General features: G+C 51.8%; 1 protein-coding gene across 1 annotated transcript in view; it reads right to left on the reverse strand.

Moving 5' to 3' along the window:
• Positions 1–7,755: 7,755 nt before the first annotated feature.
• GNG4 (G protein subunit gamma 4) overlaps positions 7,756–17,210 on the reverse strand; it is a 31,018-nt gene continuing 21,563 nt past the window's right edge. Inside the window, exon 5 of the mRNA XM_015596228.2 lies at positions 7,756–11,184. Coding sequence (XP_015451714.1) covers positions 11,056–11,184 — 129 coding nt within the window. The 3' untranslated portion in view covers positions 7,756–11,055. The remainder of the gene's footprint in view (positions 11,185–17,210) is intronic.

Genomic DNA, 17,210 nt, shown 5'->3' on the forward strand with positions numbered 1-17,210 from the left:
GGGGTCAGGGGGATACGCGCCTGATTTTCTATCCCCTCCCTCCACTGGGGTCACAGCGAGCAGTCCGAGATGCCAGTGAGACCATGTCACATCCTTCCCCAAACTCTCTGTGGCTCTCTTTTGCCCTCAGCAAAAAGTTCAAGCTCCTTACCTCAGTTTACCTGGTCCTTCAACATCGCCCTCTCCCAGCTGCCCTTTTGCCAATTCCCCACTTCCGACTCCTAACCCCGACTCCAGAACGGCCTGCAGCTCCAGACCACCACGGCGCCCCCATCCCCGCTTTTCTTCCTGCATTTGTCAGGTCCTCATACTTATTTTTCAGGTCTCAGCAGAAACGCAGCGTTTACCATGAGGTTAACGAAGCTTAAGCTTCCGAGCCTGTGCCAAGCCCTGGTGTGTGATTTTGGAATCCGGAATTCCTTTGCTTAAAGTGGGTCACCCAGACTGTGCAAGCCTCAGGCCTCGAAAAATCTGAATGCTCCTGGATTTCGGTGTAGACAATCCTGTCTTCCTAACTCCCTAAAATGGGTGTCCCAGTTTCTTATCTGAGCCCACGGCCCCCACAGCAGCCCGGGGACAGCCCTGACAGTTGGCAGCATCTGCCCCGAAAGCCATGGAGAAAAGAAATTTATCTTTGACCTTCAGGAGCCAAGATGCAAGGTGCACTGTTGGCAATAAATCAAAATGCGGTGAATGTGTGTATTTCAAAAATTGATTTGGGAGAAGTAATACTTTTTATGTTTCTCAAGGTATTCCACAAAACCTCTGACAGGAATGAAGAGGAGGGAAGACTAGCCAAGAAGAAAGTTCCAGAACACTGCCCTGGCACGTGTCTGCAGTGTGCTGCTGTTCCTGATCGTGTCCCAGTCAGTTCAAGGAATTCGTGGCGACTCCCCAAATAAAGGCAGCTTAACTGTCTGCCCCTCCACCTAGGAATATCTCTGGAACAGGACATTTTATTAAAAAACAAAAAAAGATACAGCATCTCTTCAAACTTAGAAGATATCGCTTGACAATTTTTGTCAGTTTCTTCCTGAGAGTTCAATTTACTTTCTCTCCTCTTTTCTAACTGAGGTCTCAGGTTAGCGCAGTTGGCCTCTCATGCACTCCTGACCTCGACTGTCGCTCAGGTGCAGCCCGTGGAGTGGGGTCCCCCTTTCCTTCCTCTTCATCCTAAAAATAGGATGACATAGCAGTTGAGATCACAGGCTCTGATGTCAGACTTCCTGGCTCAAGTCACAGCTCTTTCATTTACTGATCGTGTTCTGTGAACATGAGCTGGTGACTTGATTGGCTAGTGACATGACAGCCCATCGGTAAATTCTGAGGAGCTCTGAAAGCCTGTCGATGTCTTCGGTAACTTGATGGGAGCATTTACACCGTGGAAACTGGCGAATGCTGCACAGCGGTACCTGCCCTTCCCCACACCTAGTTCCTCACCTATGGCGTAGGAGCACTGACCGTGTGCGGCCGGCTCACGGAGTCGCCCGTGAGCGCTCGCTCACAGATGCTCACTTGTGCCTGGAAATCTCGGTGACTGTGGGCTGCTCTTGGCATTTCTCCCACTTTCTATGGTCCAGAGCCTTTTTGCTCCATGTGCCTCTTGCTGCCATAACTTCAAACACTGGGCCAGCCAGGTCCAGCACACATATTGGTAATATATTTTTAAAAATCACAGATTAATTAGGGCCTTAAGACAACTAGCTCATAGCTAACAAGAGCTGTGTGGTCTAATGTTTATAAGGCAGACGCCGATGACACGTCATTGTAAAGTTAGAATTCTCCTAAAACTAGCACAGATTACTTTTGTTATACGCATTTCGTTTGGCTAGCCGTTAGAAAGAATTTCATTTGGAATTCCTATTTTTCTTCTCGCAGTTAAGGCAAAGACCATAACGATAGTTTATTACAACATTTGTAGTTCAGTAATCAAACGTGTTCTAAAAAGTTTATATGGCCGTGATGAAGTAAAACATGCTGAAAATTCCCATTAATTATATGCGAGTAAATAAAGACTCTGGTGAGCAAATAAACTCTTGGTAATATACTGCCGTCAACTGAGTGCTAAAAATATACTACATATGATAAAGATCTGACTCACCCTGATCACTAATGAATTAGTCACATCTGTGTATTTAAAGATAAATATACCGATAAAGCTTAAGCTCGGTGTTTTCTTAATGAGTCCTTCATTTGTTTTCAATAGGTCGGGGGGCCTTATTTTCTATTAGTCTTCATGTTTAATGGAATATGTGTGTCTTAACCTAATTTTACCAGCATTTGCATTATAGAAAGAAAAGTGTTATTAATGCATACTTTATCATCACACAGTCATTACTAATTCCAAATCCAGGCCACTTTATATTGGAGAACTCTTCAACCAAGATGCTTCAGACGATTGCTCTTTTCAGAAAAAATAAGAGCTTGTTTATATGATGTTTACGAAATACAAGATATCAACATGTGAAAAGATGGCGGTGTTCAAAGGACCATGGACACCATTTCCCAGATCGAGGAGGTCGGACTTTATGCCACTGAAGCTGCTTCTCTTCTAAGATGCTCTGCCATCAACAGACGGATTTGTTTGCTCCTGGGGATGCTCCCCCTCACAGCAGTAAACCTTTCCCAAGACTGTCTCTGTTAGTGGAGTCGAGTCCCATCTCATCAATGTTTCCTGAGTCCCACACGCTCAGTTCCAGTCTGTGTTCAAGTAACCTTGGCCACATCTGCAGGGGTTTGTCCCCACCCTTCCTGATGAGGCTGACTTGGAAGGCAGTACCTGTCCCCTGTGACATTCTTCTGCCACTGTTCGGCACCTGTTCTGCTCATGAGGCTCCTGCCCGGGAGTTCCCAGGCCTGAGTCCTGTCCCCTGCGCGTCCCACTTGGCAGGATCAGCCTAATGCTACCGTCTCCACCCCAAGTTCTCTTCTGGCAAACTGTAGTTCCCCGACAGTACATGAATCTGGATGTGGCTCTAGTCACAGCTGGGAGTTGGCCCTGTGACTCTGCCACATGGCTGAGTCCCAGCTACCTGAAGGTTTATGTGTCCCCATGCCCACGCCTCCTGTCCCCATGATGACTGGGCTTCTGCTTCACCTGCCAAAGGCCTCAACACTCCTCGGGCCGTTGTTCAGCGGCTCACTATTTTCATTTGAACCCTGGGGTCCAACTATTTCTCACCTACTCCAAGGGCCGCAGAGCACTGTGGGTAAAAGCGTGTACCTGCCACTGACAGCCGGGGTTCCAGCCCCGCCTGCTCCTGCTCGGGAGAGAAGTCAGTCACTCGATCTCTCCGTGCCTCGTTTTGCCATCTTTAAAATGGGTTTCATCCTATCACTGGGTCGTTCAAAGGAGCCGTGAAGTGATATTAGCAAAGTCCTCAGAAGGTGGAGTGACACCTGGCAGGTTCTACATAAGGATGTGAAACCCGAATCAGTCTCCTTGGTCCACCATAACGACGCACCAGACCAGGCAGCTAAAACAACAGACGTGGATTTTCTCACAGTTCTGCAGGTAGAAGTCGGAGATCAAGGTGTCGGCAGGGCTGCTTCCTTCCGAGCCTCTGTCCTTGGCGCCTTCTCCCTGTGTCCTCACGTGGTCGTCCCTCCATGTGAGTCTGTGACTAACCTTCTCTTCTTCTTACAAGGACTCCAGTCATACTGGACCCTCACGGCCTCATTTGACCTTAACCACCTCTTTAAAGACTCTGTCTCCAAATACAGTTCCCTTCCGAAGTGCCGGGGGTTAGAACATCAACATAGGAATTTTAGGGGCACAGTTCAGCCCGTGACGATAAGTAAGTAATTCGTGCCTGGACACTGACACGTTTCCTGAGCTGTGCACTTCAACTCTGCTGGCAGACCCCTGGTGGCTTCCCACGGTTATCAGGCTGGGCAGCAGGTGGCCATTCCGTATCAGCCCAGCCTGATGCCGTGACAGCCACACCTCAGTCCCGGTGCGACCTGGCATTGTCGGCTAGGAGTCCGGCCTTTGGTATCTTGGTCCAGGGCATATTCATTCAAAATCGTCAGAGGTGAAAACCGAAAGAAGGTAACGGTAAAATCGACAGCACTACCTGGCAGTGGTTACTGGGAAAGGTCCAGCCACCAGAGAGGCCCCCAGTGGCTTATTTCCTGGGGGGAATACTGTGGTCCCTTCAGGGACCCTGAATGTTTTACCAAATACTTCGACCTCCTGCAAATGAATGACATCATAGCCCTCTTTAAATAGCAACTTTGAAGTTTGCAAATGCACAACGATAGGTTCGACCCCCGCTCCCTTGCCGATGACCCGCGCGGTCTGTCTTCTCCGCTTTTCATGAGGCCCCTTCTCTCTAAGGCAGGGCCTGCTGGGCGGGCTCCCGCGTTGCTTTCGTGCGTGGAACAGCCTGTGATTGGGGTGTGTTAAGGCTTTGGCGTGGGACGGGAACCCTGCTACTGCCTGAGAAGTTTTACTTTCTCTCCCTTTTTCAATGCGTCTTTGGTAAATAACAAAGTCTCAGTTTAAATTCTGACCATCTGTCTCGTCTTGTGTCCGCAATAGTTGTGAACAAGGCAAATACAGTTAATCCCTGTTTATTGAGTGTGCGTTATGCGCCAGGCAATGCCAAATACGTTATTTCGTGGAATCCTCAAGAGCCCGTGTGAAACGGGAGGAGGAGATCAAAGTTTAGCGGCAGGACTAGGAAGTGGCAGAGTCAGGATCTGGACCCAAGTCCCTCTGACTCAAAGCCCAGGCTTTTTATCACTGTGATTTTTTTTTTTGGTGGGGGGAGGGGTCTCCTAACTGCCTCCTGGCTCAATCGTTCTTTATCTACCACGGGGCCCATCTTCTCTTTTATTTTCTTGTTCCTGTGTCATTTAACTGAGGACGTGCTGGTGTGTGAATCTACATTTCTGAGTGTTTGAGACCAGTGAGGACTGAGATGAGACGACCGACCCTTCGACCAGGAGACAGGTACCGTAAGAGCGGTGTCAGCCCCGACACGCTGACTTCGTCAGGGACGCTGGTTTCCTTTACTCTGCTCCGGGCACCGGTTTGTACTTAGAATGTAGTCGAATGAAGTCTAATTGAACTTAAAAAGCAAACAATAAAATAAGACATAATAAAAAAATGTAAAAGCTCCGGTAAATGATAAGAATTTTACCACATGATTTGGAAAAACAAGTCAGAGAAATAAAAACAAGTCACAGAAACACGTCGACACCCCCACTCCAAACAATGGGCTTTAGGAGTGGACTAACCTGGCTAATGTCACCTTCCTGCTTCACAGGACAGCGTTTCTCCTTCAAGATGTTCTTCCACTGCTCGACGGGAAGCGGCCCTCCCTCCCCGGCCTTAATTACCATGATTAAAACAGGCTCCAGCTGCAGGGTGTGAAGGTGCGTTTATAGCAAGCAGGTGCTTTATAGTTTTTAAATGGCCAGAAAGCACAACCATACTCTAAAGCAGCGGTCCCCAACCTTTCCGGCCCCAGGGACCGGTGCTCCCATGAGAATCCAATGCCTGGCGATCTGAGGTGGAGCTGAGGTGCTGATGCTGGCGCTGGGGAGCGGCTGCAAATGCAGATGAAGCCTCACGCGCTGGCCCCCCACTCACCTGCTATGCGACCTGGGGTTGGGGACCCTCGCTCTAAAGTCATGAGCATGCTTCATGGTCTCCCATTAACTTTTTTTTTTTTTTAAAGTGTTGGGGGCAGGAAACGAGAGCCTTCATCTGTTGGACACCTCCGTGTGGCGACAGGCAGGCGTAGGGTGGTGTCAGGTCAGGACTGACTGGGATTCCAATCCAGCCATTTGGTAACTGTCTGCCGTGGGCCGGTTTTCATTCGAACTTGCCGTCCCGTGTACTTTGAGGCATACACATGGACGGAATGACGATGATTCTTCTCACAATTGTGAGGATTCAAAGTGACTCCTTTGCCGGGTGCCCTCAGCACAAACTAGGTCCCGCCCTCCTCCCCTTGGCAACCGCTTCGCTGGGTCTTCTGAGGGCCCATGCACAGGTGAGCAGCTCACCTGGGGAACGCTAAGGAGAAGCACTCAGCGTTCAAAAGGACGAGCAGTGGCTTGCACTCATTTCTTTGGCTACTACTTATTAAGCACCTATCAACAGATGTGCCAGGTGATGTGTCAGGTGCATATGCAAATGGAAAATCACAAGCAGGATGGGTGCTGTGTGGACAGGTTCTCAGTGCAGTAAGCACCTGTAAGCAGATTTGACTTGGTCGGAGAGAGCAGGGGAGGCTCAAACATTCAGCCATGCTCGGCTGGGGATCTAAACGGACCGGCGAGGGAGGGACGAGTGTGTACCAGGCAGGTGCAGAGGCTCCGAGGCGGCAGGGGATGGGGCGGGGACGGGGAGGTAGGCTCGAACAATGCCAGTGTAGCTGGAGCTCAGGGTTTTGAGGGCGAGCGAGGTGTGAACGTGACTCTGGAGAGTAAGTTGGGGCCAAAGCAGGCAGGGCCTTGGGGGCCGCTCCCTGTCACCAAGGGGTCATTGAAGGTAAGCGGTTATAATAATAGCATGTGGTCCCTCATCATACCTGGACTTGAGAAGTTTAGTAGTAAACTACTAATAGCTAAAGCGGAACCGAGGGTAAGGGTTATATCAGAAGCTGGCTGGGACGGCCCTGTCTGCCCAGTAGGAGTCAACGCTGACTCATGAGAAACACGGAAACCGGGCAGACACCCAGCTTGTCCTCCGCCACCGCTGTCCTTGGCCGTGTACCCTGGGGCGGGCAGACTGGTGTGCCGCCCCCGGGCGGAGGCTGAAACTTGGGGCGGAGCAGGGAGCATGGTTCTGGTCCTTCATAAGACTTCCCGTGACCTGGTGTCTTCCCTGACCAGCTGAAGGACATGGAAGGACAAACAGATTCTGTCGGATCTATTACCAGAGTCCACATCCTCCTCAGGTCAAAACATTAGTTGTCATTATTATCGTCATCTTAAATTCGAAGTCACTAGGATGAAATTCCTTCTGACCTCTGGTTTGCTTCCCCGCCACGGTGCCCTCAGAGGGAGGCTGCTGACAACACGTAGACTCACTGTTGAGCTCCGTGGGGCTGGAGCACAGAAAGGAAGTTAAGGCCTTTGACTCACGCGGCAGGAGTCCCAGCGTGAAGCCGCTCTGTGATCACCCTGGCTTTCGACGAGTAAGTGCTGTGACAAGGACGCCTGAGCCACGTGGCAGACAAGCGCACAGGAAGCAGCACCGGGGGCCCTCAGAGGCCACCAGAGGTTTGGGAGGGGTCCCCGGGCCCCGGGGGTAGCATTGAAGAAGCCGTTTGTCTCAGTGAATCTACCTATGGGCCAGGGGCCGGGAGGCCAGGCTGCATTCGGAAGACACGTCCTGGCAGAGCCAGCTGGTGCCTTCAGGGACTCTCCCTCCCCCGGGGGTGTCTGGCAGCTGGGTTTTATGGCAGCCATCCTCTCCATTCCTGATGCTCAGAGGCAGGAGAGGCTGAGGATGTCACTCGCCTCAGTTACAGAGCAGCGGCTCCAAGTTGGGGACCCCTGTAGGAGCCCTCCATTTTCCCAGAAGACACGAATTCCACAGCATGGCGTTCGCATGTCCTGTTCACAGGCGCCGTCTGCAGGTGCTTGGAGCCTGCTCTCCACCCAGACAGCTACGGTTGTAAGTACTCCCGACCTCAAAACATCATTGGATACGCTCTTAAATGCCCCACCCTAAGGAGTAAAAGGTTGAGCAAAGTCCCCCCCAAGAAAAAAAATAACAGTAGGGCGCTTGACTGCTAGCCACCAAACCCGACTTTTTATTGAAGTGTAACATAAGTACAGCAAAGTGCACAGATCGAAAGTGTACAGCTCCAAGATTTTGACAAACCGGACACACCCAGTGTGTCCACATCAAGAAACAGAATCTCCCAGAAGCTCCTCGCCTGCCCCGTTACCACCCCATCAGGAGTGACCGACGCCCCAGCTTACACCAGCACAGGTCAGCTTGGGCAGGTGTTGTTCTTGATGGGATCAGAACCTCAGGCACATACCTGCCTCAACTCGGGAGGCCCACGCCACGAACGACCGCTCGTCCACTGCTGCATGGCATTCCACTGTGTGGACGTGTTATTACCTGTTTATCCACTCATCCGGCATCTGGGTGCTTTCCGGTTGGGGGTTATTAGTGCTTCTATGAACACGAAACATTTCTTGTGGTGAATATACACACACATTTCTGCTGGGCGTACACCTTGGAGTGGAGTTGTGAGGTCGTACGATACGTACATCCAACCTAAGCTACTTCATGGGAGAACAAGGAATTTATTGGGTAGAACTTGAGGGCTCAAAGAATTGATGGGAAGCTAGAAATGAGCCCCAGCTCAGTGGGCCAAGGAATGGAGCGGGAAGGATCGGCCCGGGACTGTGCCACGCTGGATGTTGTCACCAGTGGACGCACCATCCCTGAAGCTGCGGGTCCCAGACATGCCCCCTGCGGGGCCACGGTCACCCTGGACCCCATCGGCTCCCGAGAAATGAACTCAGCAACCACCTGTTTCCGTGTTGCTGGCCCCGGTTCACATCCTAAGCAGGGAGTCCAAGTGGTTCACCCCAGGTCACTGGCCACTCCCTGGCTGGTCGGTGCCGGAAATGGGGACACCTGACAGACAGGAAAGACCTCTCTGCTTCAGCATCCACAGTGGGAGGGGGCACCGCGTCCCAATACATCTGTATGTAAAGGGTGATTCCTTCCTACAGGAGGGGGAGGTCAGACGCTGGGAAGCCAAACTGGATACGCAAGATGGCAACTAACTGCCCCCCTCATGCCATCTGCCTCCCAACGACAGCTCGGAGGGGGAGGGGCTTCACACGTTGCGTGTCTCGTGGCCCACGTGTGTCAACTCACCTTTGAGAAGACGGCACTGAGCTCGGGGACACATTAGACGGGATGAGCCACACCAAGTACCACAGGTTTGGAAGGAAAAGGCATAGTGAAAGGCCAGAAGAATCTCACGGAAGAACGTATGGGAGAGAGGAGGAAAGGAAGGCGGAGTACGGAGGGACAGAAGAAGCAAAGACGAAGGAGAGGAAGTCTGGAGAAAGATGAGCAGCACATGTTCCCTTGACCTGATGCAGCCAGATTCCGCGCTGTCCCCTCTCTCAGCCCCTCATGTGCTTTTGTGGGTTGTGCTTTGTTTCATCAGGTTAATGATGCTGACATGGACCACAGAATGATGAGATCCTGGGCATGAACCCAAACAGAGAAGGGCTTCGAGTCCTACGATCACATACGGCACGCGACTCTGCTGCAGTTGGCGAGGTTTAATGAAGATGAGAATGGCTTTCGACAAAAGCAACAAAGAATAAAAATGTACTAAAGCCATTTATAAGGGTAGCAAGTCATGAATTGATCTGAAATTCCGTTTGCCTCTGTAGACAATTTTACATCAGCCTTCTAATGAGCCGGGGCGCCTCTGAAGTCATGCGTCATCCCCTGTACGACAGCTTGGCATTTGGCATGTGTGTTTTAAACGATCTTCAGAGCTCTCCTGTGTGTGGCACGCTCCACGTCCTCCCAGAGACAAAGGCGGGAGGAGTAATGACCACATCCTCTTTGCAGGCTGGAACAGTTCAGGCACAGGGTGGCTTGCTCAGTCAGTCACACAGCAAGCCCTGGTCAGGACCAGGGACAGAGGCAGTTTCCAACTGAACAGACCGGAGCAAAGGTAGCCGAGTGCTGCCTGCCCCGCCGGTCAGTCTCTGTCGTCAGGGTGGTGTGAGCTGGTTTTAGGCGGGGCCTGCAAGTTTGCCTCAGCAAAACCAAGCGCCGCCTGGCCCTCCACTGGGGTGTCCATGCATCATCTTCCATCGGCTGCCAGAAAGCCGCCTGGCAGGCCCCTCTTGGCAGAGGCGGGAAGAGACGTGCCGCTGGGCGGGCCGCAGCCGCAGCGCTTCGCAGAATGCGGTGCAGGTGGTCTGCCGGTCCACCCATCTGCAAACAGGTAGACCTGGAAGGCAGCATAGCCCAGGGGTTCAGGGAAGGCCCTGGGACCCGGCGGCCTGCACTCAAGTCCGGGTTTTCCTGCTTACTACCTATAACCTTGAGGAGACCACACCATCATTCTGTGCCTCGGTTTCCCCTCTTTGGAACAGATGCACACTCACGGCATTTATTTATTGCGAGAGAATTAAAGAAGTAATACTTGTCAATGCCCAGATCAGAGGATGGCACAAGTGAGCTGCTGCCCCTGTGACTCACTCCTCGGGGCAGGGGCCACCCTGGCGAAACCCCACAGGGCCCAGCGCTGCACCCAGAATGGCCCCTATTAACACGGCCCGTGTCGGAATGACCAAGGAGCCAGCACGGGAGGGAGCAGGGAGAGGTGGCACATGGAGAGGCAGATGACGCCCGTGGCCAGCCAGCGGAGCACGTGAACAGCTAGCTGGCTGTCGCCGTGTACACTTACGGTCAAGCTTACTACAGTATCCACCCATCTGTGGAAGGGCCACCTCCAAAGTGGTCAGTGACAATCAGTGGGAAACTGGCCTGGGCTCTCGGCGGTGTCTGGCCACGTGGCCCCAGAAAAACACACGGTGAGAAAACGCTTCGATGCTGTGGTTTAGTTCCTTTTTAACAGGATGACGGAAGCGCTTCCAGAACTGCTTTCTCGTGGAGGGGCTGAAATTTTACCCATCTGTTCCAGTGTCAAAATGTTCTCGTTTGATGCTGAGTTATTGGGAACGGAGATTGTTAGATACATGTTTTCAATAAATTATCCACTGAAATGTATTAACTCGATGTATTTAAACTTGGGAATTGATATTTAAAAACTTAAGCCCTTAAACCGTTACTTATTTTCACTTGGCACATTTGTTATTTGGCTACAAAAAGGTCTCTTTTTCTTTGCCAATAATGAAAATAACAAGAAAATGAAAAGAAGAAGTGAAATCGATGGAATGAAGACAATCGAGGGACAGACGAGACTTGCCCTGTGAATGTGGTTGGGCAGGGACGGGAGGGGGCGCCCCTAAAGCTACGAGCATGCGGGTCCCCACGGACGTTACTGACAGGAGAGGAGGTGCTTCATCACGAAGCACTCAGAGGATGGTACAGAAGAACTTCTTCTCTCGGAAGGGGTTTTCTGACGCAGGCACGGGGATGATGAGCGGGTCCTCCCGGACGTGGGCCTCGCAGTAGGCCAGGAGGTCGGCGGCTGCCTGGGACACCTGCGGGGACACAGCACAGGAGCGGGGTTAGGGGCCAGTTCTGAGTGTCCACGTGGAGAGTGGACAAGCCCGAGGACAGGCTTTGCTGTGTGCGTGGCCGGCAGCCAGGCCATTCCCAGCCTGGGGAGAGGCTTTGTGCGGACCAGGGAGACAGGTGCTGGCACATCCCTCAGGACAGAGACGCTGCCCGTAGGGAGAGCACGGCCTGGAGGAAAGAGAGGTGGCAGGGGAGCCCAGAAAGCCTGTCCTCCCAGGTGAGGAGTGAGTGGAGGCTCCAGGCCAGCGGCCTCGCAATTACTCTGTGAAGCCATTTCCAGGTGAATAAAGCAGTGCTGGCCCTGACCAAGCCAGTGTGATTGTATTTATTATTATTATTATTATTATTATTAATTGTCTTATTGTAATCCACTCTCGTGACCAACATGGAGAGACACTTCATCCTCAATACAGCACATGTCATAAGCGTGATATAGACATAACACACACATGCTACGGGCCATAGAGTGATATACACGTAATGCACATGTTATGGGTCATAGCGTGATATACACGTAACACACATACACTACGGGTCATAGTGTGACATACACGTAACACACACATACATTACGAGTCATAGTGTGACATACACATAACATACACTACGGGTCACAGCGTGATATCCACATAACACACACATACACTACGGGTCATAGCGTGATATCCACATAACACACACATACACTACGGGTCACAGCGTGATATCCACATAACACACACATGCTATGGGTCATAGCGTGACATACACATAACACACACATTACAGGTCATAGTGTGACATACACATAACACACATACACTACAGGTCATAGTGTGATATACACATTAACACACATACGCTACGGGTCACAGCGTGATATCCACGTAACACACATGCTACGGGTCATAAGTACACAGGGTTTAACTCAAATGGCCATCCCCTCACCATAAGGCTCTTGCCCCTCCATCTTCCTTCCAGGCTTATCTGAAACCTGGGGACACATGGTACTTGCACACCAAGCCATCCCCCTAGCTGAGCTCCAGGAGCTGCAGAGAAGGAACTGGGTGGCAGAGGGCAAGGCGCCCAAGAGCGTTCGCTAAGAGGGAGGCGAAGTTGCCAGCCCACTGCCCTCGGGGTCTGCGTCACGTGCCGGCAAGTGAGCGGCCGGTGCGTGAACTCGCCCTGCCAACGAGGCTTTCCGAAGCCTGCAAGCGCTTATCTGATGCTCAGGCCAGCAGACAGACACCAAAGGGTGGCGGTGACGGGACCACCACGTTGTCCCTCTAAGAGCCAGCGGTCTTCTTGGACCTGCTGGCTTTGAGTCCCTAACTCCAGTGAGCTCTTCCGGATGGTTCATTCAGGAATGTCTTCTCTGGCCACTGTCCCCTCTCTGGTTTTCCGGTCTTCACTGTTCCCATCTGTCTCATTTGTTGGACACACTTCCACTTGTTCTGAATTCTCTACAAACCTCATTATCTTATCCAGGAAGGATTTACTGAGTTTGAGATGAATAAATCTGTTAGCTAATGGCGAGGATATGGGGCGAAGAATAAGGCAAGACTTCTGCCCTCTGGAAGATCTAAATGGGGAGACGGAAGAGTTATGAGGTCACCGTAATGACTGGCATCACCGCGTAAAGAACAGCTGCGCACCACTCGGGGCCATGGCGGGGGCGGGGGGACGGCTGTCGACCTCATCCAGCTCACGGGGGCGGTTACTCTGGTGACCCTGCGCCCCTTGTCCAGAGGCTAGTCCCCAGCGTGCAGGCGCAGAAACAGAGTTTTCTGGAATGCTACGAGGGGTCTCCTCGTGCGTCAGGTCCATATGACACAAGTTCGAGAGAGAGAGCCATGCAGAACCATCCGTAAAAATATGCGCCAGGCACCGGGCTAAACGCATCACCTTCTGAAGTCCCTCAGTGACATTCTCAAAGCCGCTTCGCGGAGGCGGAAGCCGAGGCACGAAGCGGAGCCCGCCCAAGGTCACGTGTCCAGTAAGACAGGGGCCGGACTTCGGAGCTCAGCGGTCTGGCCAGCCAGGGGCTGCCCTGGCGGACTGACTGACGGATCGTGAAAACGGGCTGGGCCAGCACAGTCTGTCCTTGCAGACCTCCCACCTGCGGACACACGTGACCAGAGGAAGAGCCTCGAACCTAGAGTTTCTTAGGTCTCATCGTTTAATCTCGGGACGGTCTGGCCAAGGAAACCCTGACCGTAAATCTGCTCAGCTGGGACCCGCTTCCTCTCCCCTACGCTTGGGTGGACACCGCCAGTGTCACCTCTGAGGCTCCTCCCTCCAGGCCGTGAAGCGAGGACGCCATCGGACTCGGGTGGCTCCAGTGCCTTGGTGGCCTGCACGGGCTTAGACCTAAGCCAGTGTCGGTGCCTCCTGGGCCCTGGGAGCGAAACTTAAGCGCAACCCACCCCGGACAGCCAAACACGGCAGCCATTTAAGCTGCGGCCAACCACACGACGGCCGGGCTTGGCTTCTGCATCTTCTCGGCGGCCCCGGCCGGGCACCGCTAACGCCTTCGCGCCTGCGCTGTCCGCTTCCCAGGGCGCGCGCTCCAGTGAAGCGGCGAGACCCGCGCTCGGCCTGCGGCGCTGCGACCACCGCTTCCTCCCCCGTGTCCGCTGGGGAGGCGCGTCCGGGTCCCTGGGGGCGGGTTTGACGCGCTTAACGTCCCCAGCAGCCGCGCCGTCGGGGTCTGGCCTTGCCGGATCCACGCGGGGCTAACCTGGGCCTTTTCTGTCACCTCCAAAGGTGACACTGCATTTGCCGCCACAGGGCTCCCTTCAGGAAAACCAGTTGCCCTTAGATTGCCTCCCCCGGTCGTTTTGGGGCAACAGGTGCATTTGCTGAGTTGTAAGCTCGCTCGGCTGGGCGCACCTGCATGGCGGGAACGAGTACGCGATGACGTCACGGCGCCCTGCGGGAACGAGTACGCGATGACGTCACGGCGCCCTGCGGGAACGAGTACGTGATGACGTCACGGCGCCCTGTTTGAGCGTGGCTTGGGGTGACCCTGGCAGGGCTGACTCCCTGGATGCGCTCGGATTATCTACACAGTGAAAGGGGCGACCTAAGAGAGAGGAAGTCGCCCCGCGATGAACGAGTCCAGGGAGGGCTCCACTGCGGCCGTCAGCCCCCTCCTTTCATGTAGTGTCCCATGTCACTTTACCCCTGTATAGCGGAACTTCGGAGAGCCCCTGAAGTTTGCAAACTGCGATCTGGAAAGAGAAATGCATGCGATGAGCATCGTCAGGAGCCTCACGATGAGAGGCGGCCCGGCATCAATGAACCTGCACCTGCTCTTGGGTTGGGGTGGGGGCTTCTTAATCAGCCCTGGACTGATTTTTATGGTTGACAGTTTCTTCCAATACAAAAAATACGGGTTGCAGACAAGCCGAATCCAATAATAAATCTGCCATCTTTGAAACAAAATAGATGATGCACATTCGAAGAGAAAATTTTATTCTGGTTAGGAATTCAAACGCCCTTACTGTGTGGGCTTTCTCATCAACCATCCCGGTGGCTTCACAGGCTAAAGGCCTGTCAGGAGTGGCCTGGGGCAGCTCTGCCTCCTCTTCTCGGTGCCGAACTGTTAAGAGTTACAAGGCAACAGATGTTGAGAGGATCCGCAGCCTGGGAACAACTGTGGAATTTTACCATTACATTTCAGAGGAAAAGAGGTGATTAAAACAGCCCAAGTTAGCACATAACCCTGGTAGTTGCACGATAATTACAAGCTTCAATGATGGGAGAAAATGTTGCAATTACTGTAGTCACATTCTACGACAAGACAGACGACATAATTACTATTCGGGCTGTGACACCCACTGCATTTATCCTTTGCATCTAAAGTAGAGCAGCTCACACCTATTTCTCAGCCATCCTGGTCTATTAACAATGCTACTTGGATTCAATTACAAGCATCTTTGATGTCTCTGCCTGTTCCTCCCTCCGCCCCAAGAAAACAAAGCAGGATTAGAGTCGAGAGCACAGCCAGGTTGCAGCCCCCACGGTACACCCCTATCTTTGACAAGGTCAAACTTGGCGGCAGCTCCAACAGATGGAATCCTGTGCCGGTTACCCCGGCGACACCCTTGGGACTTTACAGGTCTGTGCCTCACCTCTAAGTTCTGGGCAAACACAGCAAGGTGGATCCTTGTGCACCTTCTTTGCTTCCTTCTAACACTGGGGAGTAGTTGTGACCACCACACGGGTTTCGGGGCCATCTCTAGATTCTTCCGTATCTTGACGCCATAGACTGAGTGTTTGCATCCCCTGAACTACTGTTAATGCCTGAGTCTCCAGTGTAATGGAGTCAGGATGTGGTGCCTTTGGGAGGTCAGTAGGTCATGAGGGTAAAGCCCACATGAATGGGATTAATGCCCTTACAGGAAGGACCTCTCTTGTCTGTCCCTGCCATGTGAGGTCACAGCAAGAAGGCGGCCATCTGTAAACCAGGTAGAGAGCCCTCACCACAGCCTGACCGTGCTGACACGCTGATCTCGAACCTCCCAGCCTACAGAACTATGAGAAATGAATTTCTGTAGTTTAAGGCAACCAGTCTGTGGTGCTGTTACAGCAACCCGAACAACAAAGACGTATAGACTCCAGCAGATCCAGCGACTTCTCTGTATCAGTCCAGATCGATGTGGGGCAACTCTCTATAGTTGGTTAATAGCCTGTATGGCTTCTGCTCACCCAGTGGTTCCTCGGCCACAGGCAGCATCTAGTAGGTCAGGTTAGACGTGGAGGAAAGCAGAGGTGGGGAAGATACATGTGAACAAATGAGTAATCTAAGAGTTTCTCTCTGAATTCTAAAGTCAAGCGTCCATAATGGCGGATTCCCTGCTGTTTACTATCATCGGTATAAAGGTTTTTTTTTTTTTCCTTACCTAAAAAGTTGATTGCACATTGAGAGTCAAATCTGAGATGTTTGAAAGAGAGTTTTAATATTCCCAAGTTCACCTAAGAGCTGTTATTATGTGGCCTTCACCACCGGAACAGCGAATTCCTCACTTAGCTTATTTACAAGGAATGACCCAGATCCACCCTGGACGTCGACTTAACCAAACCCTTCCAACAAGGTGCTACATGTCCTGCCTGACCACCTCTGTTTTCATACATTTTCCACGAAGGAGCCATAAGTCACTTTGCCAAGTTACAAAAGAGTCATTTACTTGGTGAAACTAGCGAGTCACTCAAGAGGTTTCTGGGACTTAGTTTGAGGTGAAAGATGAACATATAAGTAGGTTCTAGCTCTACGGGGTTCTAGAATGCCAGCGGCATCTCTAGAGCAGAAGCACAGGGTCCCGAGTCAAGAAGCAATGTCCCCGGCCTGCTGCCCTCGGCGCTGAGCTAGGTCATCCAGATGCTCGGCCCTCCCTCCTGTAAATGGGAAGAGCCACACCTGCTGCTCCGTGGCTGGCACTCGGTGTGTCATTATGTCACTTTTCATTTGGCTACTTTCTAGTAGGACTGAAAAGATTTCGAGAAATAGAAGTTTCTCAGAAATTATCAGGGCAACTGGACGCCCACAGTGCCCCCAACCAGACACCCCCCGAAGGGGAAGGGCCCTTTCTTTTCAAATCCACCTTTCATCTTCTTCTTCTGTGTTCTACTCTTTGATTTAATTCAAAGACTTTTTCCTTTTTTCCGATACTGTTCTATAATTGTTCATTCATATTTCCTTTTTATAAATTTATTTCTAAATTTGGTTGTAGAAAGTTTATCATCTGAATTGTTTAATTTCTAAAGATCTGGGCAAGAGCTACAAACGTTTCTGGTAGAGGATGAGAAAATGGAGAGAAAGGTTAAACCTAAATTGCTGAGCTGGCCGGGGTCGGGGTGAGGCGGGTAACCACCGAGCCCAGCCAGACCCAGCGAGAGGCGAATCTGTAAGTGCTGCCTCTGGACTTTTAGTGGGGTCAGGTAACATAATATATATAAATGTGTGTGTAATATATATAAATGTGTTTAATATATATAAATGTGTTTA

The sequence above is a fragment of the Pteropus alecto genome, unplaced genomic scaffold (assembly GCF_000325575.1).
Source record: "Pteropus alecto unplaced genomic scaffold, ASM32557v1 scaffold189, whole genome shotgun sequence".
NCBI classification, from domain to species: domain Eukaryota; kingdom Metazoa; phylum Chordata; class Mammalia; order Chiroptera; family Pteropodidae; genus Pteropus; species Pteropus alecto.